General features: G+C 39.9%; 1 protein-coding gene across 1 annotated transcript in view; it reads left to right on the forward strand.

Moving 5' to 3' along the window:
* The window catches only part of camkmt (calmodulin-lysine N-methyltransferase), an 84,004-nt gene that overhangs the window by 53,485 nt on the left and 10,366 nt on the right, over positions 1-20,153 (forward strand). Inside the window, exons 4-9 of the mRNA XM_026356987.1 lie at positions 2,293-2,353; positions 3,653-3,704; positions 6,361-6,424; positions 9,613-9,679; positions 12,462-12,536; positions 19,372-19,435. Coding sequence (XP_026212772.1) covers positions 2,293-2,353; positions 3,653-3,704; positions 6,361-6,424; positions 9,613-9,679; positions 12,462-12,536; positions 19,372-19,435 — 383 coding nt within the window. The remainder of the gene's footprint in view (positions 1-2,292; positions 2,354-3,652; positions 3,705-6,360; positions 6,425-9,612; positions 9,680-12,461; positions 12,537-19,371; positions 19,436-20,153) is intronic.

Consider the following 20,153-nt stretch of genomic DNA (forward strand, 5'->3'; position numbering starts at 1 on the left):
TATCTCCTGCAGTTATTTATTTTTTTTGTAATATCATAATCACAGATGGCCTTGGGACATCTTGGTGTAACACATACAGATGTGCAGTCCCTACAGATAAGTAAAGACACTCTTAAAGGGTTCGACTTGAAACATGGCTTGTACCGCTGAACCTTTCCTGGAATATTGGGATGAATGTTTTTCTTCTTCTGCTCTTGCTGCTGTGAATGATGGACAACACCCAGTTTAATGTTGCATTACCACCCTCTACTGTTCATCTACCCAAGATGTTTTGAGTTGCCCTTGATGTCAAGTGTCATGGTGAGACAAATCTGCAGATGAAGACAGGCGGAGCTTAACTGTCATTTCAAAGGGCAAGGGGTTGTGGTAGGACACCCATTAGGCTTCATGTGAACACACAATCAAAAAGGGAGGGGTACAAATTAAGGGAGAGTGGAACAATTTGGTTGCAGCTTAAGACTCACAATTCTCCACAGAGATCTTTTGTAGAAGATGTTCCACCAGTGAGTATAAGCTCATTAATATAGGATCCAGGCTATTTAATTATTATAATATCATTACTCATAATTTACTTAATATTACTAATATAAGTTTCTTTGTCCAGCCTTACTTAAACACAGAAAATCTTTTAAAATGTGTCACACAAATGCACAAATGACTACTACATTTTTGCACCATTGTTTAGGTCAATCTCCCAGTCTCTCTGCGGCCGTAAATACCCATTAGTGCACCAAATGTTTATTAATTCACGTCTTAAAATATTATTTTTTCGGTCTTTAGTAGTTAAAAGTCAGCTTTAGAGTAAGAGACAATAGAAAAGCTACATCAAAAAGCACTGACAGACAGACATTGACTGCCACATTTTGATTGGGTTTAATAGAAATAATAATATAATAAAAACACAAATCTTTATCATATAAATTAAGGCAGACAAATACTGGATAAAAGAAAACATTACACAACAACAAACAACACGACATTTCTGCACTGACTAAAGCACTAGTAGTAAGTGTATATTTTTCTGTACTTTGTCACGAGCTGCAGGCTGAAGGGGAATAACAGATTAAATTTAAAATGTCACCTTATTTAACTATTACATGTCTTGCCACTCTCTTGACACACGGCGTAGCCCCTCTGGCTGACATTGTGTGTGGATGTGTGTGTGTGTGTTTGCTGTCAAGCCAAGATGTAGAAAGCATGTTTTTTTTTTCTAATGGCGAAAAGGAATATTTGGACATTTTATCAATAGGCATTATTAAATCCTGCTTGCTTGAGCTAATCTTGGCGGACCGGAGCGAGAGGAAAGAGAGCGAGCGAGAGAGAGCGCGAGCGAGAGAGATAGACGCAGAGGGGGAGAGGGAGAGAGCAGTGATGTCTGCCCCATGAGGTGAAGAGAGCCCGCCTGTAAGCCGCTTATTATATCGACTACCACCTATTCTCTCTCCTCCTCTAAGCCTCCCTCCCCGGTTTTCTCTTGTTACCTCACTCATTTTCTATCTCTGTCTCCCTCTCTTCTTTGCTTTCCCAAACTCATTCTATATGCCCCGTTCTCTTTTCAACAACTCCTTCATATACACACATACGTAAAAACACAAATGCCTATGTGCTCACGAACACACACAGGCGGCACCAAGCCGAAGCTCCTTGTTCAAAGCCAGAAGCGAAAAGCTGAAGTTTTATTCAAATGAATGTTTACTTCTTCTTCTGCCAAGATGTGTGTATTTGTCTGTGGGTGTATTTAAGTGTATGTGTGTTGAGAGAAAGGGAAATACATCAGCTAGCATGCAAGTGTGTGTGTGTGTTAGGGTGTGTTACATGCACAGCAGAAGGAGAAGGGCTGACAGTAGGTGATAAGCCAGGCAGGCCTGCACGCTGTGATTATCACCCACTGGACCCCCTGTCTCTCTCTCTCACACACACACAGACACACACACACTTGCATACACAGCGCCCAATAAGAGAGTGTGTTGCAAGGATTTAAAAAAGACAGACAGACAAACAGAGACGGAGAAGCCTTGGATCACAGGCAAAGTGGAAACCACAAGAGAAGCAAATGAACACAGACTAGGAAATACAATGCATCCAATTATGATTCACTGAAGACTCATTGTTTTTATGTGGGTTTTGTATCAATACTAATGTGTTTTGATATTTAGAAACTGGGATCAAAGCACTTTGTCGCACTAGAGATGACACTGAAGATAAAAATGCTTCTATATAAATGTCTGTCACTGAGAAGTAACATCACTCGCGTTTTAAATGACTGACTTTGTCTTGGTTTCTCTGATTTAGGTGTGTGGCCCTCTGAAGAGGTGATGGCTCATTATTGCCTTCAGAAACGTCACATGTTCAAGTGAGTTATTCATCTCTTTAAAGCTGCTCTCTCCCGCCCTTCCATCATCATTACACTCAACTGTTTCACCAAGAAAACAGGCACTAATACTTTAGCTGTGATTACTTATGTAGATCAGGATGTACAACATTTAAACGACTGTAGTTCAGGGTACATTTCTATAATTATAATACATTAATAAATAGGAGGTTCAGAAAGATTTTTGTGTAATGCAGTTTTTTCAAGCATGTTTTGTTTCAAATGAAACCTGCTGCATTACAGGAAATGGCTGTATGACATAAAACGGGAAGGCGGCCATCATTTTATTTTTCTGGAGACTTATGTAAAGATATTTGTGTCTTGCAGTGACAGATTATGTACAGTAGAGAAACACTGGTAAACACATTTCTTCTCCTCTGTAAAACAAAAGAGAAGTTAAAATATAAACTACCATCAAGGAGGGTCAAGTAGAAATACTAACACCGAGCTGTTTTAGCATTTTATCAATTGTAATTGCACAAAAATATTCTCTCATTCTTTAATATTTAACTTTCTTCTCTATAAGAATTAGCTTATAGGTGTCAAAAAGACACCTTCTTTAATTCTGATTGGTTCCTGCTTGGTACTTGTGTCATTCTGTACCTTTCCATGTCACGCTGTGTTGTGTTGTGCTGCTCTTTCCCCTGCTCTCGTCTGCTGAGCACTGGCCTGCCCTGCAGCACAGGGCTGAAAAGCACCCAGGCACCTTTGATTTCCACTCAAGGTGGAACGTCCGCCTTTGATTTCCTGTTTTAACATTCAAGAGGCGGGAGGCGAGGAAGAGAGGGGTATTGATCAGAGCAGCGTAGTGAAGGTCAGCAAGAGAGGGAGGGAGACAGGGAGGGATGAAAGAGGACAGGGGTAGAGATGGAGGGGAAGGAGAGATCAAAGGAGGAAGAGGATGCAGAGAAGGGTTGAATGAGCATGCAAGCAACAAGACTGTGTGTCAGTGTTTGTTTTCCCAGATTTCCTGCTGATTGAGCTTGTGCGTCTCAATGTTCAGAATTCAGCCCTAAGGCTGATGGTTGAATTGATATTTCTTACCCTGCTGCGTTTGGGGTGTGTGCATGTGTTTTTGCACGATGGCATGTGTGTGTATATGTACGTACATCTGTGTGCCTCTAATATCTGTGTGTGTGTGTGTGTGTGTGTGTGTGTGTGTGTGTGTGTGTGTGTGTGTGTGTGTGTGTGTGTGTGTGCGTGCGCTAAACTACTAGGTTTAGCTCAGCAAGGTGAATCTCACTCCCACTCATCGCTCTCTATCTCCTCTCTGTCTCTCAGGGGTGCAGTGTGTGAACTAGGAGGAGGTATGACTTGTCTTGCAGGGCTTATGGTAAGTGACACACACACACACACACACACACACACACACGTCTGCAGGAGAAGTGGTTTGGCTTCCCTAATGAAATTGACCATGACCAATCAATACACTGCATATCCACCTATTCATATACTCTATCATTCATGTCTTGTGTGTGTTTGCATTCCTTCATAAATGCATGCAAACAAACTTTTTGCACATTACATTTACAGTAGGTCACATGTCTACCCTTCAGCACTAAACATCTCTATATTAATAGAACATAAACAGAGCTCAGCCTTTACTGGCAGAGTTTGGGTCCTCTGCTGCTACCACTGACTTACATTTTTTGTTTTTATTTCCAACAGCACAGTTGATATTTTTACTCTTTTATGACATTTGTGAATAAAACCTTTTTCCCTAGAAATAAAAAAGTCACCATCCTAGTCATTGCCAAATTATCTTGGATTTGGTACATATGTCTAAATAACTGCACAAGTGAACGATGACGTGTTTATTAACTGGAATTAATTATAATCAACACACAGCTGTTTGATGGATTCTGGCATATATGCTGTCACTTACCTTCCAGGCCTATGAATGTCCTTGTGGATAACACCAGGTGGGATAAGGTGTCTGTACAAACAGATCATTTATTATAGTTGATAAGTTGGAATTTCTTTTTCTTCTTTTCAGTTAGCATTCATTATTTTTTTTAATATTTGACAAATAGATTAGCATGGTCAGATCCTATGTGAAGCCTGTTTACGTCATTAACAGTTATATTGTTGCTAAATATATGATTAAGTGCACAATCGTTACCAAGACCACCCAAGCAGAGTCACAGCAGCTGAACTACCTAAGGTCTTAAAAGCTGTATTGCATTGACTTCACACATACAAACAAAGACACACTCAGATCTACCACAGTTTGTTAGCCATAGGGTTTACTAGCCAGGGTCTTAAGGGCCCCTCCACATAGCAGGCGTCGGTGTCCCATCGATCTGCTGGATGCCATTTTGAGTGTTTTCTTTCACTCTCTCTCTCTCTTTCTCTCTCTGTGTGTGTGTGTGTGTGTGTGTGTGTGTGTGTGTGTGTGTGTGTGTGTGTGTGTGTGTGTGTGTGTGTGTGTGTGTCTGGTTTTATCTCTTTGGCAATCGCCATGTTTTGACATTGGTGGCTTGAGATGGAATCCTTCCTTCACACCTCTCCTTCTCTTCCTCCCTCCTTTATCCGTCATCGACACCACCACATTCAAATTTTTCTCTCTACTGTCCCTGTTAAACCATTCATTACTTATTCAGCCACCACAGTGTTGTTTTCACCCCCTGATTTCATCTCCTCCTTTACACATCCCCCAGCACAGCTATGTTAAACTGCAATGTAGAATTTGGGAGCCTATTAGATATAATTCATCATTCACTGTGATGACCTGGACCAGCTGTGTTGTGAGGTGTGCCTCTCCATGAGATGGCCTAACAGGAAGTTAGTTGTTGTAATTTGTCCAGGTGATTTAATTTGATACAGCAACAGACACATCCTCTGGGATGCAACTCATGTGAACTGTGTTGATGATCTTTATGATTAGGATTACCAACTTAATTTGTTAGGATCAAGATGTTTATGACCATCTTGATAGTCACAAATAAAGTCTGGTTATATATGTATTTGTGATGGTAGATAGTTAATAATGAGTTGCCAGGTTGGGCTTCTGATCTTTCAGCTGGCTGCTCTGGTTAAGCCTGGAGGTCCATTTGAGCAGCTGGCATTGCAAAGCAGTCAGTGACCCCATCACACACCCTGCAGCACATGAACATGTGTGTATCCGAGTGGGTAAAGGCATGCATGTTCAGAAACTTACTACATACTACGGACATGCTACAGCATGGATTTTCTGTGTGCTGTAAAAGTCAAGATCAAGATTCGACTGTATAGCATCTGTGTGCATACCACTAGCAGTAGCTACTTGCACTTACAGTCACCCATATGAATTTGCACCCATACACTTAACAGGAATTGACAGCCTGACACACACTTGCTGATACAAAAAATGCATTTGTAAAGAAAAAGAATGTGAAAAGATGAGGTTATAGTAAAGCACACACCTCTCTATCTCTATCTCCCTCACACAGAGACACAGTGCAGCACAAAGCTTTCTGTCCATTCTCCTGTCTCCCTCTCTCTCCCTCTCTTTCTCTTCGTCTCTCATAGTCTGCACCGCAAAGTTATATGAAGGGCATCAGGCAGGCTCGGCAAGCCGAGTGCAGAGTGACAGCGGCGAACGGAGTGATGGCTCGGCCCGATAAACACCCAGCTTCAAATGAAAAGGCTCTGCGCTTGCCATCATCCCCTGTCACAATGCAATTACTGAACAGAGTGATAGCAAGATAGCAGCCCCCACCGCTAGCCACAATGATAAAAGTATTGACTGATTTGATTGAATGATTAAAATAATGCAGACATAAAAATGGGGTGAAGATAGAGAGGGAAATGGCATGGAGGAGAGGGAGCAATGGAGAGAGAGGGCGGGGCCGGCTGGGCCGGCTAGAGTGAAGCTTTGTAGATATGGTTATGTCATTATTGTGTGTGTGTGTGTTGGGATGTTTGCTTCATCTGAGGGTGCTTTGCGTTCGGTTCTTTTGTTCTGTGTTGTTTCATTTCTGTCTCTTTCCTGTCTCTCTGTCTCTCAGGTTGCCATTTGTGCTGACGTGAAGGAAGTTCTGCTATCAGATGGGAACGAGAAGTCCATTCAGAGTATCCTTTCATCGTCCTCCCTCCTTCTATCGCTCTATCTCTGCCTCATTCCTGTAGAACACATTTATTGGTATGCATCCATATAGATTTGTTTCTGTAAATGGTTTTGTCTTTTCTATTGAAGTTTCAAATTTGTTGGTTGTACAATCCTTGACATAAGAATGGCATTCATTCAAATGGGGAATGAACTTTACATTATAAATTCACATATTTCTTTATTTATATGGTTTATATGGTTTTCACATCTCACATGAAAAGTTCCCATGATAAATCATGCAATACCTTGCAGTAATCAGTCTGCTTAAAAAGTCAAGTCATTGTCCTATACTCTTTGAGGCTGTATCAACAACTGTAATCTTCATATTTTAGTCCTAACACTAGGGGCTGGCTTGGAGTAAAGGAAGAATAGCCATCCACCTCTTTTATTTTTAAGCAAAAGCAGCAGAACGGGCACCCACAGTGACAAATACCCAGAACTAGTGCTCAACATGGCATCTACCAATCCTAGCTGCCCACAATGCCAAGTTAAGAGCACAGTAATTGCCATCCTGTCAGATTTTGCTTGAGACTTCATCTAATGCTAAGGCTAGGGCTAGGACTTGATGAGTATTTTAGAAGCAGGAACAATCAAGGTTTGTTTAAAGCGTGATTGTGTGTGGTTAAGGTTTAGGACTATAATTAAGTTTTTAGGACAAATCTTTAGGTGAGTTTTTTTTTTGCCAACATTTGTTATTTGAGTGGGTTATTGATCAGCTCTGTCAGCTTGCAAGCTATCTTCCTCTTCTTTCTTTACCCATTTTACACTTCTCGTCAGATCTCTTTTGTAGCCTCTTGTTTCCCCTCTCTTTTCTTTCCAGCTTCTTTCATCTCTCCTGTCCTTTTTCCCCCTCTTCCAGATCTTGCTGTATTCACTCAACAACTATACAGACAAGTAAAAAGATGCTCTGACTCACTACAGTTGTTTCACAAAAGCAGGAAATATAAATACACATTTCTTCCCCATTGACCGATGTGGCACTTCCATATTTAGCCATGCTTACAATATGTCCGTCTCAGCCAGCTACAATGCTCCTTTACTGATCACAATAAGACCAAACAATAACATTATGGAGCCTGTAAAACACACACACACACACACACATACTTGGCCACACAAACAATACACCATTGACCAACTGCTTTGTTTCACAGAACAAACGCATAGAGAGAATTGCAAGTGAAATCATAGCGAGAATGGATCGAACACACACAGAAAGCGAGAGGGAGCGTTGAGAAAGACAGATAATCTGTTCTTGGCTCAGTCAAAGTGCCCATTCACACATTACAGGCACTGTGAGGCATTTCCTCTCACTGAGGAAGCTGTTGGCCTTATCCTAGTGCTAATGACCACTGTTTGTCTTCCATGGAAGACAAACAGTGCAGCTAGCGTTACAATAGAAAGCGATAGTGGGTTGTGATAGGGCTGAGTTTTATACAGTAAAATAGATGAGAAGATAATTCAATAAAAGCACTTGTGAATAGACGAGATTTTGTCACATATATCTAGAGAATACACTTTCCCTTTCCTTACAATTGGTTGCTCTCATTTGTAGTTCAGAACCACACACAAGCGCACACCATAGCGAGGAGTGAGTCTCACTTTGACCTTGAATACTCGTTGAAAAATCAATTGAAATGTTCTATTAAGAATGATTGATGCATGTCTTTGGGTGCTACTTGTCTACTTCAAGTGATGGGAGCAAATATTCCTCCACTTTAATGTTCAATAATACTCAAACTGCTCTCTCCCTCTTTCAACTTTTAACTCTGTGTGTATATGTATTTGTGCATGTGCTCTGCGACTGGTCATGAGATAACAATAAGCTGCTCTGCTCCACGCCCCCGTCATAGAAATGCATGCTAACCTACATATTATTGTCATATTATCTCTCTGTCTGGGAGGCCTCTTTGATTTTGGATTGGCTCTCCAGCTATCAATCCATCCATCAACTTATCACACATTGCTGCTCTGTCTCTCTCTTGCGCTCATGCTTGTTCTCTGTCTTTGTCGATTGGATTTGTCTCAGCTCTTCGCAGGCTTTAAAGACAAGGAAATCCTAATTGAATTGCTCTGCAACTCCACAAGTCAGTGTATTAATAGACAACTCGACATCAATCGCCCTCTGCCTTTGTGTGTGTGTGTTCATCTGCATGTGTGCTTGTGTGTGGTGTGTGGGGGACTGTGTACTTCTGTATATGTGGGGTTAAAAGCCTTCATATTGATCCAGCTAGAGTCTGCTGTGATCTGCTTCTGCACGAAAACTCTCCATCTCTGTTGATCATGTCTTCTCAACTCTATTTTGTAAAGAGGAAACCATACATACATTCTGTGGAAAAATGTTGCCGAGTTCTCTGGGCCTGAGCCCAAGACAGTAAAAATATGTTCAGACGATTTCACGTTTTAGTTTTTTCAAGAGAAGGGTTAGGATTCCAGACGATCCAGATTGTTATCAGAGAAAAGTGCAAAAGCCAGCACCTGCTAATATGGAGCTGAATCAGTGCCAGGTATGAAAGTATCATTGACGTTGAGGTGTATGGGATTTCTGAGACACAAATTCTGAACATGCCTCAGTTCCAACTTCCTTTTGAGTGTTGGTCACTAAAAAACACTGAAAATCTGAGCAGCTGGGCCACAATTAAAATCTTCAATAGGTGTTCAGTTGAGATCTGGTGAGAGTAAAGGCCACACCATATGATTCAAACCGTCTTTATACTCATCAAACCATTCAGTGAACCCTCCCGCCCTATGGATGTGTGCATTGTCACCCTGGTAGAGACAACCTCTATCATGATAGAAATGTTTCATCATAGAATAAAGGTGATCACTCAGTACTCACGTTTGTATTGAGTTGCCCTGACCTTTGCCTGTAAGAGGACAAGTGGACCTAAACCATGCCAGCAAGATGTTCCCCACAGCATAGCAGTGCCTTCAAATTCTCTCACTATAGGAATCAATGATTCAGACAAAATCCATTCTCTGATCTAAATACAAATATCACTGAAGATCCTGCTACCTGTGTCTCAGCAGGAACTGCCTCTTCTAGAGGCCTCACTTGATGCATTTTTAACAAGGGCCTCTCTGATAGCGTTTATCCAATGTAAACATATTTGACAATAACCATTCTAAGTCCTTGACTATTGCACTTCAGATGTACGAGACCTGCTCAAGAGAAATAGGCAAGCTGGAAAGTTTGGCTCAACACATGTATCTGCCAGGTGAGACCATATTCACAGCTCTTTATGAAAACGTGCGTAACCTCTACTCTGTCTTGACTCAATATATTTGTATTTGTGTTGCACCTTTAAACCATAACCATGGCTGTATCGCAGTCATGCTCTTCACACATACAGTACCCTGTTTCTTGTTGAATACAGTCTAATAAACATTATAAAACATTATACCTACACAAAACTATGCATTATGAGTTGGAGACATAACAGCTATATAATAGGTAAGGAAATGTGTTTTCTTTAACTTCAAAAGTTTAGTCATGGAGAGAGGACGATTCTGATTATTTATAATCTTACACTGTTCTGGACATCTGTTTTACCTCACATCTTTTAATAAATACTACTGTTATCTATGATGTTTTGTGTTTATGTGTAATCTCAAGAAATCTCTCCCGTTGTAGATATGATGACATATTCATCACATTAACAGCAGGTCATTTGGTTTGACTTCTGGCTAAAGCTTACACAGATTAATTAGGGCCTTCATCAGGTTAAAATATTTCAAACAAATGTTTTAAATATGGACTTGAATGATTGTCTTGTGGAACTTTTATGAATTGCTTATTTAAAATATAGTTAAATCAGATTTTTAATTTTCAAAAGATTTGTTAATTTCATACATTTTACAGTTTTATGTCTTGTGTCCTGCATATCCATGCCCATTCTTTGAAGTAGAATATATGTGTATGTGTGTGTGGATGTGTGTTCACTTGCACAGAGTTATCCAAGCAAAATGATTACCTTTTGATAGGGAGTTCTCATCCAGAAACCACTGAGAGAACTTCCCACAACACGTACATGCACACCTCATATGCTAGGACGGGCTAAAATGTAGTTAATTGTTGTCCCTGTCTCAAAAAAGGCTTTTTTGCCATTCACTGACTGCTTCGCTCCCCTACCTCTTCTCTCTCTCTCAATTTCTCCCTCCTGTGCATATTAACACGAGTGGAAGATGGAGAGAAAAAGTAAACGTATAATTAGGCTACATTACTTTGATTGTTTTCTTTTCAGATTATGCCTGCTGTCATCACTGCGCCACAAGAGAGGGCGAAGGGCACAATGCGATTGGACAATGGGAGGGAGCGGGAGGGGCATGTTGATGGTGTGTGCACATGCATTTGTATGTGTGTGCGCATGTTGGGACCTCCCGCTGCGAATCGAGATTGTGTTTCTAGCAGGGCCTAATGTTTTGTTTACTGAGTGTTAATAATGCCTAATTAATAATCCCCCAATCTGCCTGACAGTTTGAGAGAGAGATAGAGAAGGAAAATGATGTGGAAAAAGAGATGGTGGAACAGTGTGCAGCATCAGCACAGCCTTCACACAGTCTGCAACAATCAAATTATAGCCAAAGAAAAACACTTCAACTGCCGGTAATGTACTACAAAAACTCTAAACTTCAATGTCGTTTGGCTCTGAACATACAATACCTGATGGCTGGTGGGCACAGACAAACCTGACAATCCAAAGACAACACACTGAGTCACTTCTGCCAGTGAGAGGTAAAGAGAAGAGCAACACTTCCAGCTCAAATAGCAAGAATTTGACTCCTTTTTCAAATTACCAAACCAAAAGTGTTACTGTACATTCACCTAAGGACAACACAGACATACATACACATATGAGCACCCAAATATAGCAGAGCTTCGGGTCAAACCAGCAGAACGCATGAAGCGCAGGTCCTGGTATCTGCTTTCTTTATTAGTTCTCACCCCAACCAAATGATAGCTCATCCTATCATATATTTTATTGTTATAGTGTATATATAGTTGTAGTATGCCTTAGTAGTCACCTTATTGGGTACAACTGTACAATGTAATGCAATCCACTCTGCATTAATTCTACTTTTACAAGGTTATAATTTGTCAGGTTCTGTTGAAACTTTCAGAAAGATGATATATGTTTATTTTTGAGGGCATAGTAGGTGGTGGAGTACTATAATGTGTTATATTAAGAGGCGTATTTATAGAAATTAAGGGGCCAAAACATTAATATAATGCACTCCTCCACCAACTATGTGAGTCACGTGCTTTGGCATCTCATATCGTGATAAGGACGTCATTTTTGGACCCAAAAATGCAGCTATTTATTGGTGACACACAGCCAGCCACAGAGTTAAGGAGGAAATGGTGGAAAATGGGACCAGTGAGCTTGTCCAGGACTTTCCCAGCTTCACATAAGTACGAGTCCAGTGTCAGACGTTTTGTGTTGTAACAAGACGAGAGCTGTGATGTTTCCATCACTGTAACCACTGTAATCTTGGTAATAATGTGCCTATAAACTCATGAATGTCAAACTCATGGCAGAACTGCTGTATTGGATTGCATTAGATTGTACAGGTGCACCCAGTATGTGTATTTATGGAAATGGAAATTCTGGCGACAGTCAAAGTAATGAGAAAGAGATAGAGCAGTGGGAATATTGAATAGCAACATGTAGGTGGCCTGTGTGTCTGTGTGTGTTCACATGGTATAAATGTCAAGTGTCATGTCAGAAACCCCCTCTCTTTATGTCACTGATGACATGTCTTCACTGCCCAATGCTTTCTCCAAGTTTCTACTGAAGCAGAAAAACAGTAGGGGGTCAGAGAGAGATGTGTCAGGGAGCAAGGAGCTCAAAGTGTTGGGAAGACAGGAAGTGGTGAAGGACAAAAGACAGACAAACTAATGTGCAGTTTCATGAACACAGCCTTTCTTCTGTCACCACCTCTTTGAAAAAAAAAAAAAAAGAAAAACTCTACCTGGTCTATGTTTTGTGTGTGTTGCAGGGTGGTGAGGTGGGACTGTGAGTCGGACATTTCAGCACTAGAGAGTCACTTTGACATTGTCGTTTGTGCAGACTGGTAGGTACACACATACACAGACATGCTTGTATTTCTACAGTTGGGAAAATGGAATAAATGCAATCTATTATAATCTATTTTACAGTAAACCTAATACTGACTTTAAGCCTAAAACCAAGTCTTGAACCTTAGACAGACACACACACACAAACACATATCCACAGATTATGTGCATTCATTGCATTCATTTTCACTTTTGTATGACTGTTCTTGTATGGCCCCCCACCAGCGCCTGGACCATCCCCTTGCCTTGTCCACACACACACACACACACACACACATATGCCCAGATGCCTGCCTGCCTCCATTTTACACCAAATTGCTTCGTTTTCATGCTTGGCGTCCCAGCAAATGGATGACTTAGGCAAATTGCAAATAATTGTGCCTTGACAAGGAAGGAGACACAGTAAGATAAAGAAAGAGTTGAGGGCGGATGGAGGGAGGAGTAGAAATGGAGATGGAAATGGAGAGATAGAGCAACATAAACATAACAATTAGCTCATCGGTCGCTGAAATGCAATGTAGTTCTTGGGGCCAATCGTGAATTACATCTCAGTTGTACTCTGTCCAATAAAATACATCACAACTTTTTTTTTTATTTTGTGAACCGTGCACCATGACATCGTTGGATAAATATGCACAGTAAGAATGATCTATGAAAGAAATCGGTCTTCCGAAACATGATATACAATCATTTGAAGTATAGATAAAATCAATATTTACTGTAGCACAGCTGATCATCCTGTGTAACTGCCAATTTCTAACATTTCATATAGAAGAGGATTCAAATATGTTTGGATATAAAGAAAAACCTAACTTCGTTAAGCTGTTTGAAATTTTTATAGGAGGGTAAATGCCATTTTTGTCAGTTTACCCCCCACTACACATGCACACATGCATGTTCACGCACACACACTCAAACACAAGCTGGACACAATGTTGCTTGAATCACAGGAATGTGACTATTTTCAAGCTTCAAATAAACACTGAACAAAATCAACTTTTGTACAGTATGTGTGTATCTGCAAGTGCATTAGTGTGTGCATGTATGCTAAGTGCCGCATGAGCAAACGCCGTTATCATTATTGTAATGTCACGGTCATTACAGGTAATAGTCAGGTACAGCACCCAGAGAGAGAAAGAGAGCAGGCAGCTAATAGAGGATATTTTACAGTGGGCTAGTGTACATGCACATGCATGCATGATAGATAGGAACAGATAGTCTGAGAACAGAGTAAATTGCATGTGAATTTTTGATATTGCGGACTCTTTGGGTTTTCCATTTCTCTCAGCAGAGAAGCTGTAGTCATGAGTGCGTGTCATGTGGTGCGTTCGTTTTGGCGTTTGTACAGTACAGTATGTGTGTGACTGATAATTGCAGTGGTGGTGGTTGAAGAGTGATGGCTGACCGATTAACAGGCACATCATTGTGATGATCACCTGCGAAAAGGTCAACAATGCAGCTCCCACTCCGATTAATAATAGCTCCTACTTATAGCAATGGAGCCACCGCTGAGAAAACAGAAGAGCACGTTGTACTTTATGTGCTGATGTCTTTTGATATCCTGCCTTTTTCCTGAACAGGGTGTATTATGCAAAAGAAGAATTTTCAAATGCTGGAGTGGGTTTTGCAGTTATATATGTTATTTAAGTGCTGTTAAAGTATGAATCTGGTACCACTCACTGCTACACCAACTTTTTGAAATTGTACCACTTCAGCAATTGTTTATGAACTGCCTCTCTGTGTGATGTCACCAACGGGGAAAAATATCATTCAAGCTCTGAATCATAGGTTAGTATACAGTACAGTTAGACGTGATTTTATTTGTGTCATTCACAGTCACAATAGCAGCTGATTAACAATAGTGCTGCAGTCGTGTCGAACGACCTCTGGTGAAACTGAATAAGGTTTGATGAAAACCTGTCAACAATACCCCAATGTATGTAAAGTAGTCATACATATGTGTGACTAAGCAAATAGAGCTTAAAATACATTTCTCGATTATGGAACAAATGTCAGATACAGTAAATATTTGAAAAATGTACTTGGAGAAACAGGAGCTATTGTAGAGAATGAGAATGAATCATTTTAATATACACAGTTTTACAGTGATTCACAGAGAGAAAGACAGAAATAGTGTGTGTGTGTGTCTGTGTGACAGAGAGAGAAGGATTCCTGCAGTGGGTATGCGGGTGGCAGAGTCCTTGGCTGGGATGTCTGCATGTCTGCATTCTCCAAAAGCTGCCCATGTGTGGGCACTGAGATAAAGCCCTGTTTATGTGTGTGAGAGCTTCTGTGTGTCTTTTTTTTCTACTTTTGCATTATATCATTTGCATCTTTTGTACATTCACACATACAATTTTTGTGTTACACTTAAGAGCTGACTAGTTCCAAAAAGTGGGATAATATTAGGAATGTTGGACACATTGGTCGACACAAACACAACACACACTCACACACATCTGTGCTGAAAGCTCTGTGTAATGACTTGGCACGATAACACCGCCCTGGACAGAAAGTCAGAAAAATTTAATGGCTGTGTGTGTGTGCACTTTTGATGACTGTGAGACATTAAATTAACGCTTCTCTTCTTGAATCAGGAAACAGCATTGATTTGATTATACGTGTTTAACTTTTTACACAAATATTGCCTGTTGTGTGTCAGTAGCTACTTCAGAATAGCTTATTGTGAAGGATTTTAAGTCGAGCTTGGTGCTTAAATAAATCAGGGAGAATCAGTCAGATCACCGATACAATTTGAGTTCATATTTAGTTGGTAAACAAACACATTAAAGATTTCACTTGGTTAAGGCTTAAGGCTTGTTGTTTTGTGTGTGTTTACGATTCAACACCGATTCTCCATAGAATTGATTGATTAGCATGCATATTTATTGACGCAGAATTTTCAGTTTCCAAAAGACAGACACACAGAAAAACTGTTCTTTGTTCCTATTCTCTGTGTCTCCCTGTTTCTTATGACTGCATACTGAAAGTACCGGTATTAGATTTTTGTCTGAGATGTATTTTTAACATACAAGCAGTGAAATCTTTCTTTTTAATTTACTTTTGACTTTTAAACATTCAAATAATATAGTTTACAGAGGATATGTAGACCCTTCTGTGTTGTCAGGGCTTAACTGTGACATGTTTACTATTGTAGCTACTGTTGTTCAAATCTCATTGAAGTTGTACCTGCAGTAGCCGACCAAAATCTGATAGCAGATTGTAATTTGCAGTTGTTAGTGATGCTTTTAAGTTGCTTCCTACAAATGTGATAAAAATAACACATTGAACTGCACGTTCTGAATCCTTGTTTACTCTTAATATAATGAAAGCATGAAACCAGTTTTGTGTTTTCTTTGGTTTGGTAAACTCTCTATTTAAGAAGATCTAGACTAACAGTGGCCCCACTGGACTGGACTAGTTCTATATTTAGTGTCTGCATGTGTTTTTTTTTTTTTTTTTTTTGTGTGTGTGTGCATGTCACAAGGTTGTGCTGCTGTTTCAGTGTTAAGTGGCTTAGTGTTGTTTTCCCACATCAAGCACAGGTAGTAGTGGATTTCCTGAACAGTCTAGGACTGATCTCAAACAAATTAATTAAAAGATTACATTAGATTCAGTTATTTTTTACATCAAAGAAATACAAAATTCATATATTGATACTGATGTGAAAGTTAAAAAAATATCACTGCATCTGGACGTGGTTATAGTAGAAAATACTAATACTACTGTATTTGTCTGAACAATTACCAGATACCAGTCAAGCTTTATTTGTAAAGCACCTCTTGTGTAGGTTGATGCAGTTCAAGGTGTTTTAATGTCAAAAAACCTACAATCAAATGTTGAGTCATTTATAGAAATATTCACTAGAATAGGGTTAAAATGCACAACCTTGAATCCTAACCATTACATGTGCCCTTGAGAAACAAAGTCCTAATGTATGATGTTATATGCTTTCATTTGAACTGTTGACAACATCCTGTAAGTTCACATATGTGTGTTAAGCAGACAAATATAGCAGCGATGTTCACACACGCCCATGTTGTGCCCCTTGACCTTCAGTTAGTTTTGACTGGAGTTCGTTGGGCTGTGCTGGGAGGGAGCAGCGCGAGACAATAGGCAGCCTGGGGGCATGACCTTCAATGGGAAGACACTCAATTTGAGAGTCTTTAAATGTTAGCCTGACATTATAAAAGAGTGAATTCCAGCCAAACAGTATAATAAACAGTGAGACTGGCTTTTGAGAGGCGAAGTGTGACAAGAATTATTCAGTGAAATTAAAGAGCTGCCGGAGCCTCACACTTAGCACAGCCACTGACTTGTTTCCACAATACTGATGTCTGAACTATGTTTGGTGAAATAATTGTAGTTACATTGCCCAAATAATTATTTTGCACATAGTGTTTTTACAGGTGACAGACAAATATTTATAGGACCAGGAAAAGGAGATCCAGACTGAAGTAACTTAACCACAACTACAGTATCTGCTAAACAATGCAACTTATACTCATAGGAGTGATGAGTGGCACTATTAGTTAGCTGTAAAAAAACAAAACAAATGCAATTAACACTTTAACACAAACCTGTGGCAACATACCTCTAAAGTTTTTAAATGCTGAATTGAACAATGTATCAAGGTGAAAGAACTAGATAATAATGACAACATTAAAATGTCAAACTGCAGAAACCCAACTTCAAACTAATGTGGCCCAGCTGCAGAGCAGAGGTGATCATTCTGTCAAATGTTAAATCATTTCTCAGATTCTCAGAAACATTTTGCATATTGTTTTGTCATTTATACCTTTTTTTTGTATTATATAAACTTTTAGTCATGCAAGTTCTGGTAATAAAAAAAAATCATCCACCTGCAATGAAACCATAAACCAATCATCCCTATGATACATCACTACTGTTGACCCACTTCAGGCATATTTTATTGTAACATGTGGCTTTATTAAAGTAGTAGTTGTAGACTAGAAAATCTTTCATCTGAATAAGACAATAGAGTGTGAAAGGGGGAGGCAGGTGGTAGGTTGTATGTCTTTCTGCACTTTGAAATTGTCTCTTTCTTTTCTGTGGCTTTAGCTGCTGCCCTCTAAATGACACACTGTCCTTCCTGTGCCCTCAGTGTGTGTGTGTGTCTGTGTGTTTCAGTTGTTACCTCCACCCAACTAGCTCACTTCCTTGTTTTCTTAACCACTCACTTTTCCCGTGAACTGATATATGTGCAAAATAAACCAAACACAAACCTCTCACCTTTCAAGTCAAATAAACTTTGCACCTCTGTCTAGCCTTAGAAGAATAATAAACTTCACACATACATACGTACACACATCCTGGGTTCAGTAGACCTGGTTTATTTTGTTTTGTTGTGGATTTTTTTTTTTAAACATTTCTCATATTCAAAGTGTGTGGATAAATGAGGCTGTCAAGTATACATTTTAATTATTAGGTACATCCACTGAAAAGACATTTTTGTAGGTATGATGAGTGATACAGAGAGGCGATGCTATGACATGCATCTCTCATTCCTCAGTGGGTCAGTGGATTATGAAAGAGGTGAGGTCAGAGGCTGTGATTGGAAAGTTGTGTCCAGATTGTCTCTCTGCTGGCCAGTTGGACGGATGTGCAGGATTATATCAAATCTGGACTGTATTGTTGCATTTTAGTCAAATTACTCCACTCTCATCTGTGATAATAGGTGCACGCATGCACACGCATACACACACAAACAGCACTACTTACTTACATAATGGATTGAAATTTGTCATTGTGGATATAGAGACAGGTGTTACTTTGTTTAGAGTGATTGGAGTCAATTTGGGCCTGTGTGTGTCCATTCAAAAGGTTGTCACTGTTATATAGAAATATATATATAGCTATTATTTTCAATAGGCAGCGCATGTTGGACTGGAGAAATGAATACCACCTTTAAAAATGATCTTGTAGCCATAAACTGAACTGAGCATCATTTCCTCTTTCACCCGTTATAATTTAAAGACAAAAAATGTGTGACCACTTAAAACCCACCACCTCCTTTTTGTATTTTTTATTTCTGTTAAGCCAAACCATGTTATGTGCTGATATTTTAACTGCTCACATTTAAATACAATTACATATAGTTGACATTTGGAAGTGCAACACAGTCTAAAGTTCAAGTGACTCACATCCTATAAGTCTTAATTTATGGAAACAATGCAGATCTGAACTCCCTTTGTAAAAACATTCAGCTCTGTTGTTTTTCATATCAAAAATATGTTGTAAATGCTCCAAACCAGCCTTTTTGTTCAAGTTTATGCAAAGACTTTTCATCCTTCTTTCTCTGGCTCATGCATTTTACCCATTTAGGACTTACTGGTTTTTAAGATGGACAGAAACCAGTATTTTTTTCCTCTGTGCTGGTTTTGTTCTTATATCTTCATATTAACTCCAGAGTGCACATTGCAGGTATTAATTCCACAAACTTTGAAGTATCTTGTGTGTGTGTGTGTGTGTGTGTGTGTGTGTGTGTGTGTGTGTGTGTGTGTGTGTGTGTGTGTGTGTGTGTGTGTGTGTGTGTGTGTGTGTGTGTGTTCTAAGTGATGGTATCTGTGCACGCTGGATTTTCTGGTGCTCTGCATTCGTGTCAGAGCCTCAACAACAGGCGGGAGGTGAATGCACACAGAAAGGAAGACGTAAACAAAAAGGGAGGGCATCTTACTCATGCAAATTGTTTTTTCCCTGCTTCCTGTTGGTGGATTTATTTGTAAACAAAAGAAAATAAATAACCTGCTGCTTTATCTGGAGCTGCTATCACAGGAATGCTTTCTAACCTGACTCTCCCTCTCCCTGCAGTTTGTTTCTCGACCAGTACAGAGCCAGCCTGGTTGATGCTATAAGGAGATTACTGCAACCTAATGTAAGTGTGTGTGTGTGTGTGTGTGTGTACTGTATATATCTCTGCTTATCCCCTTCCCCTAAATCACCACCCACTCTTCTTAATCATAATTAGGCCTCACCCAAAACCCAAAGCCCAATACGCTTTAATAGTCTGACAGGATTAATATCATGTAATGCCTCAATGCTTATTATGAGCAACTTGAATGCATCGCTCTGATCTCCATTTCTCTCTCTACTGCCTTAATCATAAATCCAAGAGAACTTCTCCCTTTTGGCCTTGCGATAAGACCCCATGCTGTGACAGCTGTGGAGGTAGGGTTGAGATTTCCATTCATCTGAGGAAAGAGGGGTGCGTTTTAAGTAGAGGGGCCACACTGGTATAGAGAATATCTCTTTATGAAAAAGAGGTGAAAATGGCACTGAAGGGAATGAGATAGGGTGAGGCATGAGATGCGGGAAGGGAGGGATGAGGTAGGAAATTGATGGATGGAAGAAAAGGTGCAATGAGGGGAATGGGAATAATGAAGGTGTGGAAAATATGGACAGTGAGGAAAGATGGAAGAAGAAAATGTTTCTTTAAATCCTAACATGCGTGTTGGATGATCCAACACAACGAGGGTACTGTTTCTGGAAAGTGTTGCTGTTTTTGTTGTTGCTGTGCTGTGAGACGGAAGCAGAAATCTCAGCAAATTATATCTCAAAACCTGGACACATCAAACTATAACTGTCCACATGGC

This window comes from Anabas testudineus, chromosome 15 (assembly GCF_900324465.2).
Source record: "Anabas testudineus chromosome 15, fAnaTes1.2, whole genome shotgun sequence".
NCBI classification, from domain to species: domain Eukaryota; kingdom Metazoa; phylum Chordata; class Actinopteri; order Anabantiformes; family Anabantidae; genus Anabas; species Anabas testudineus.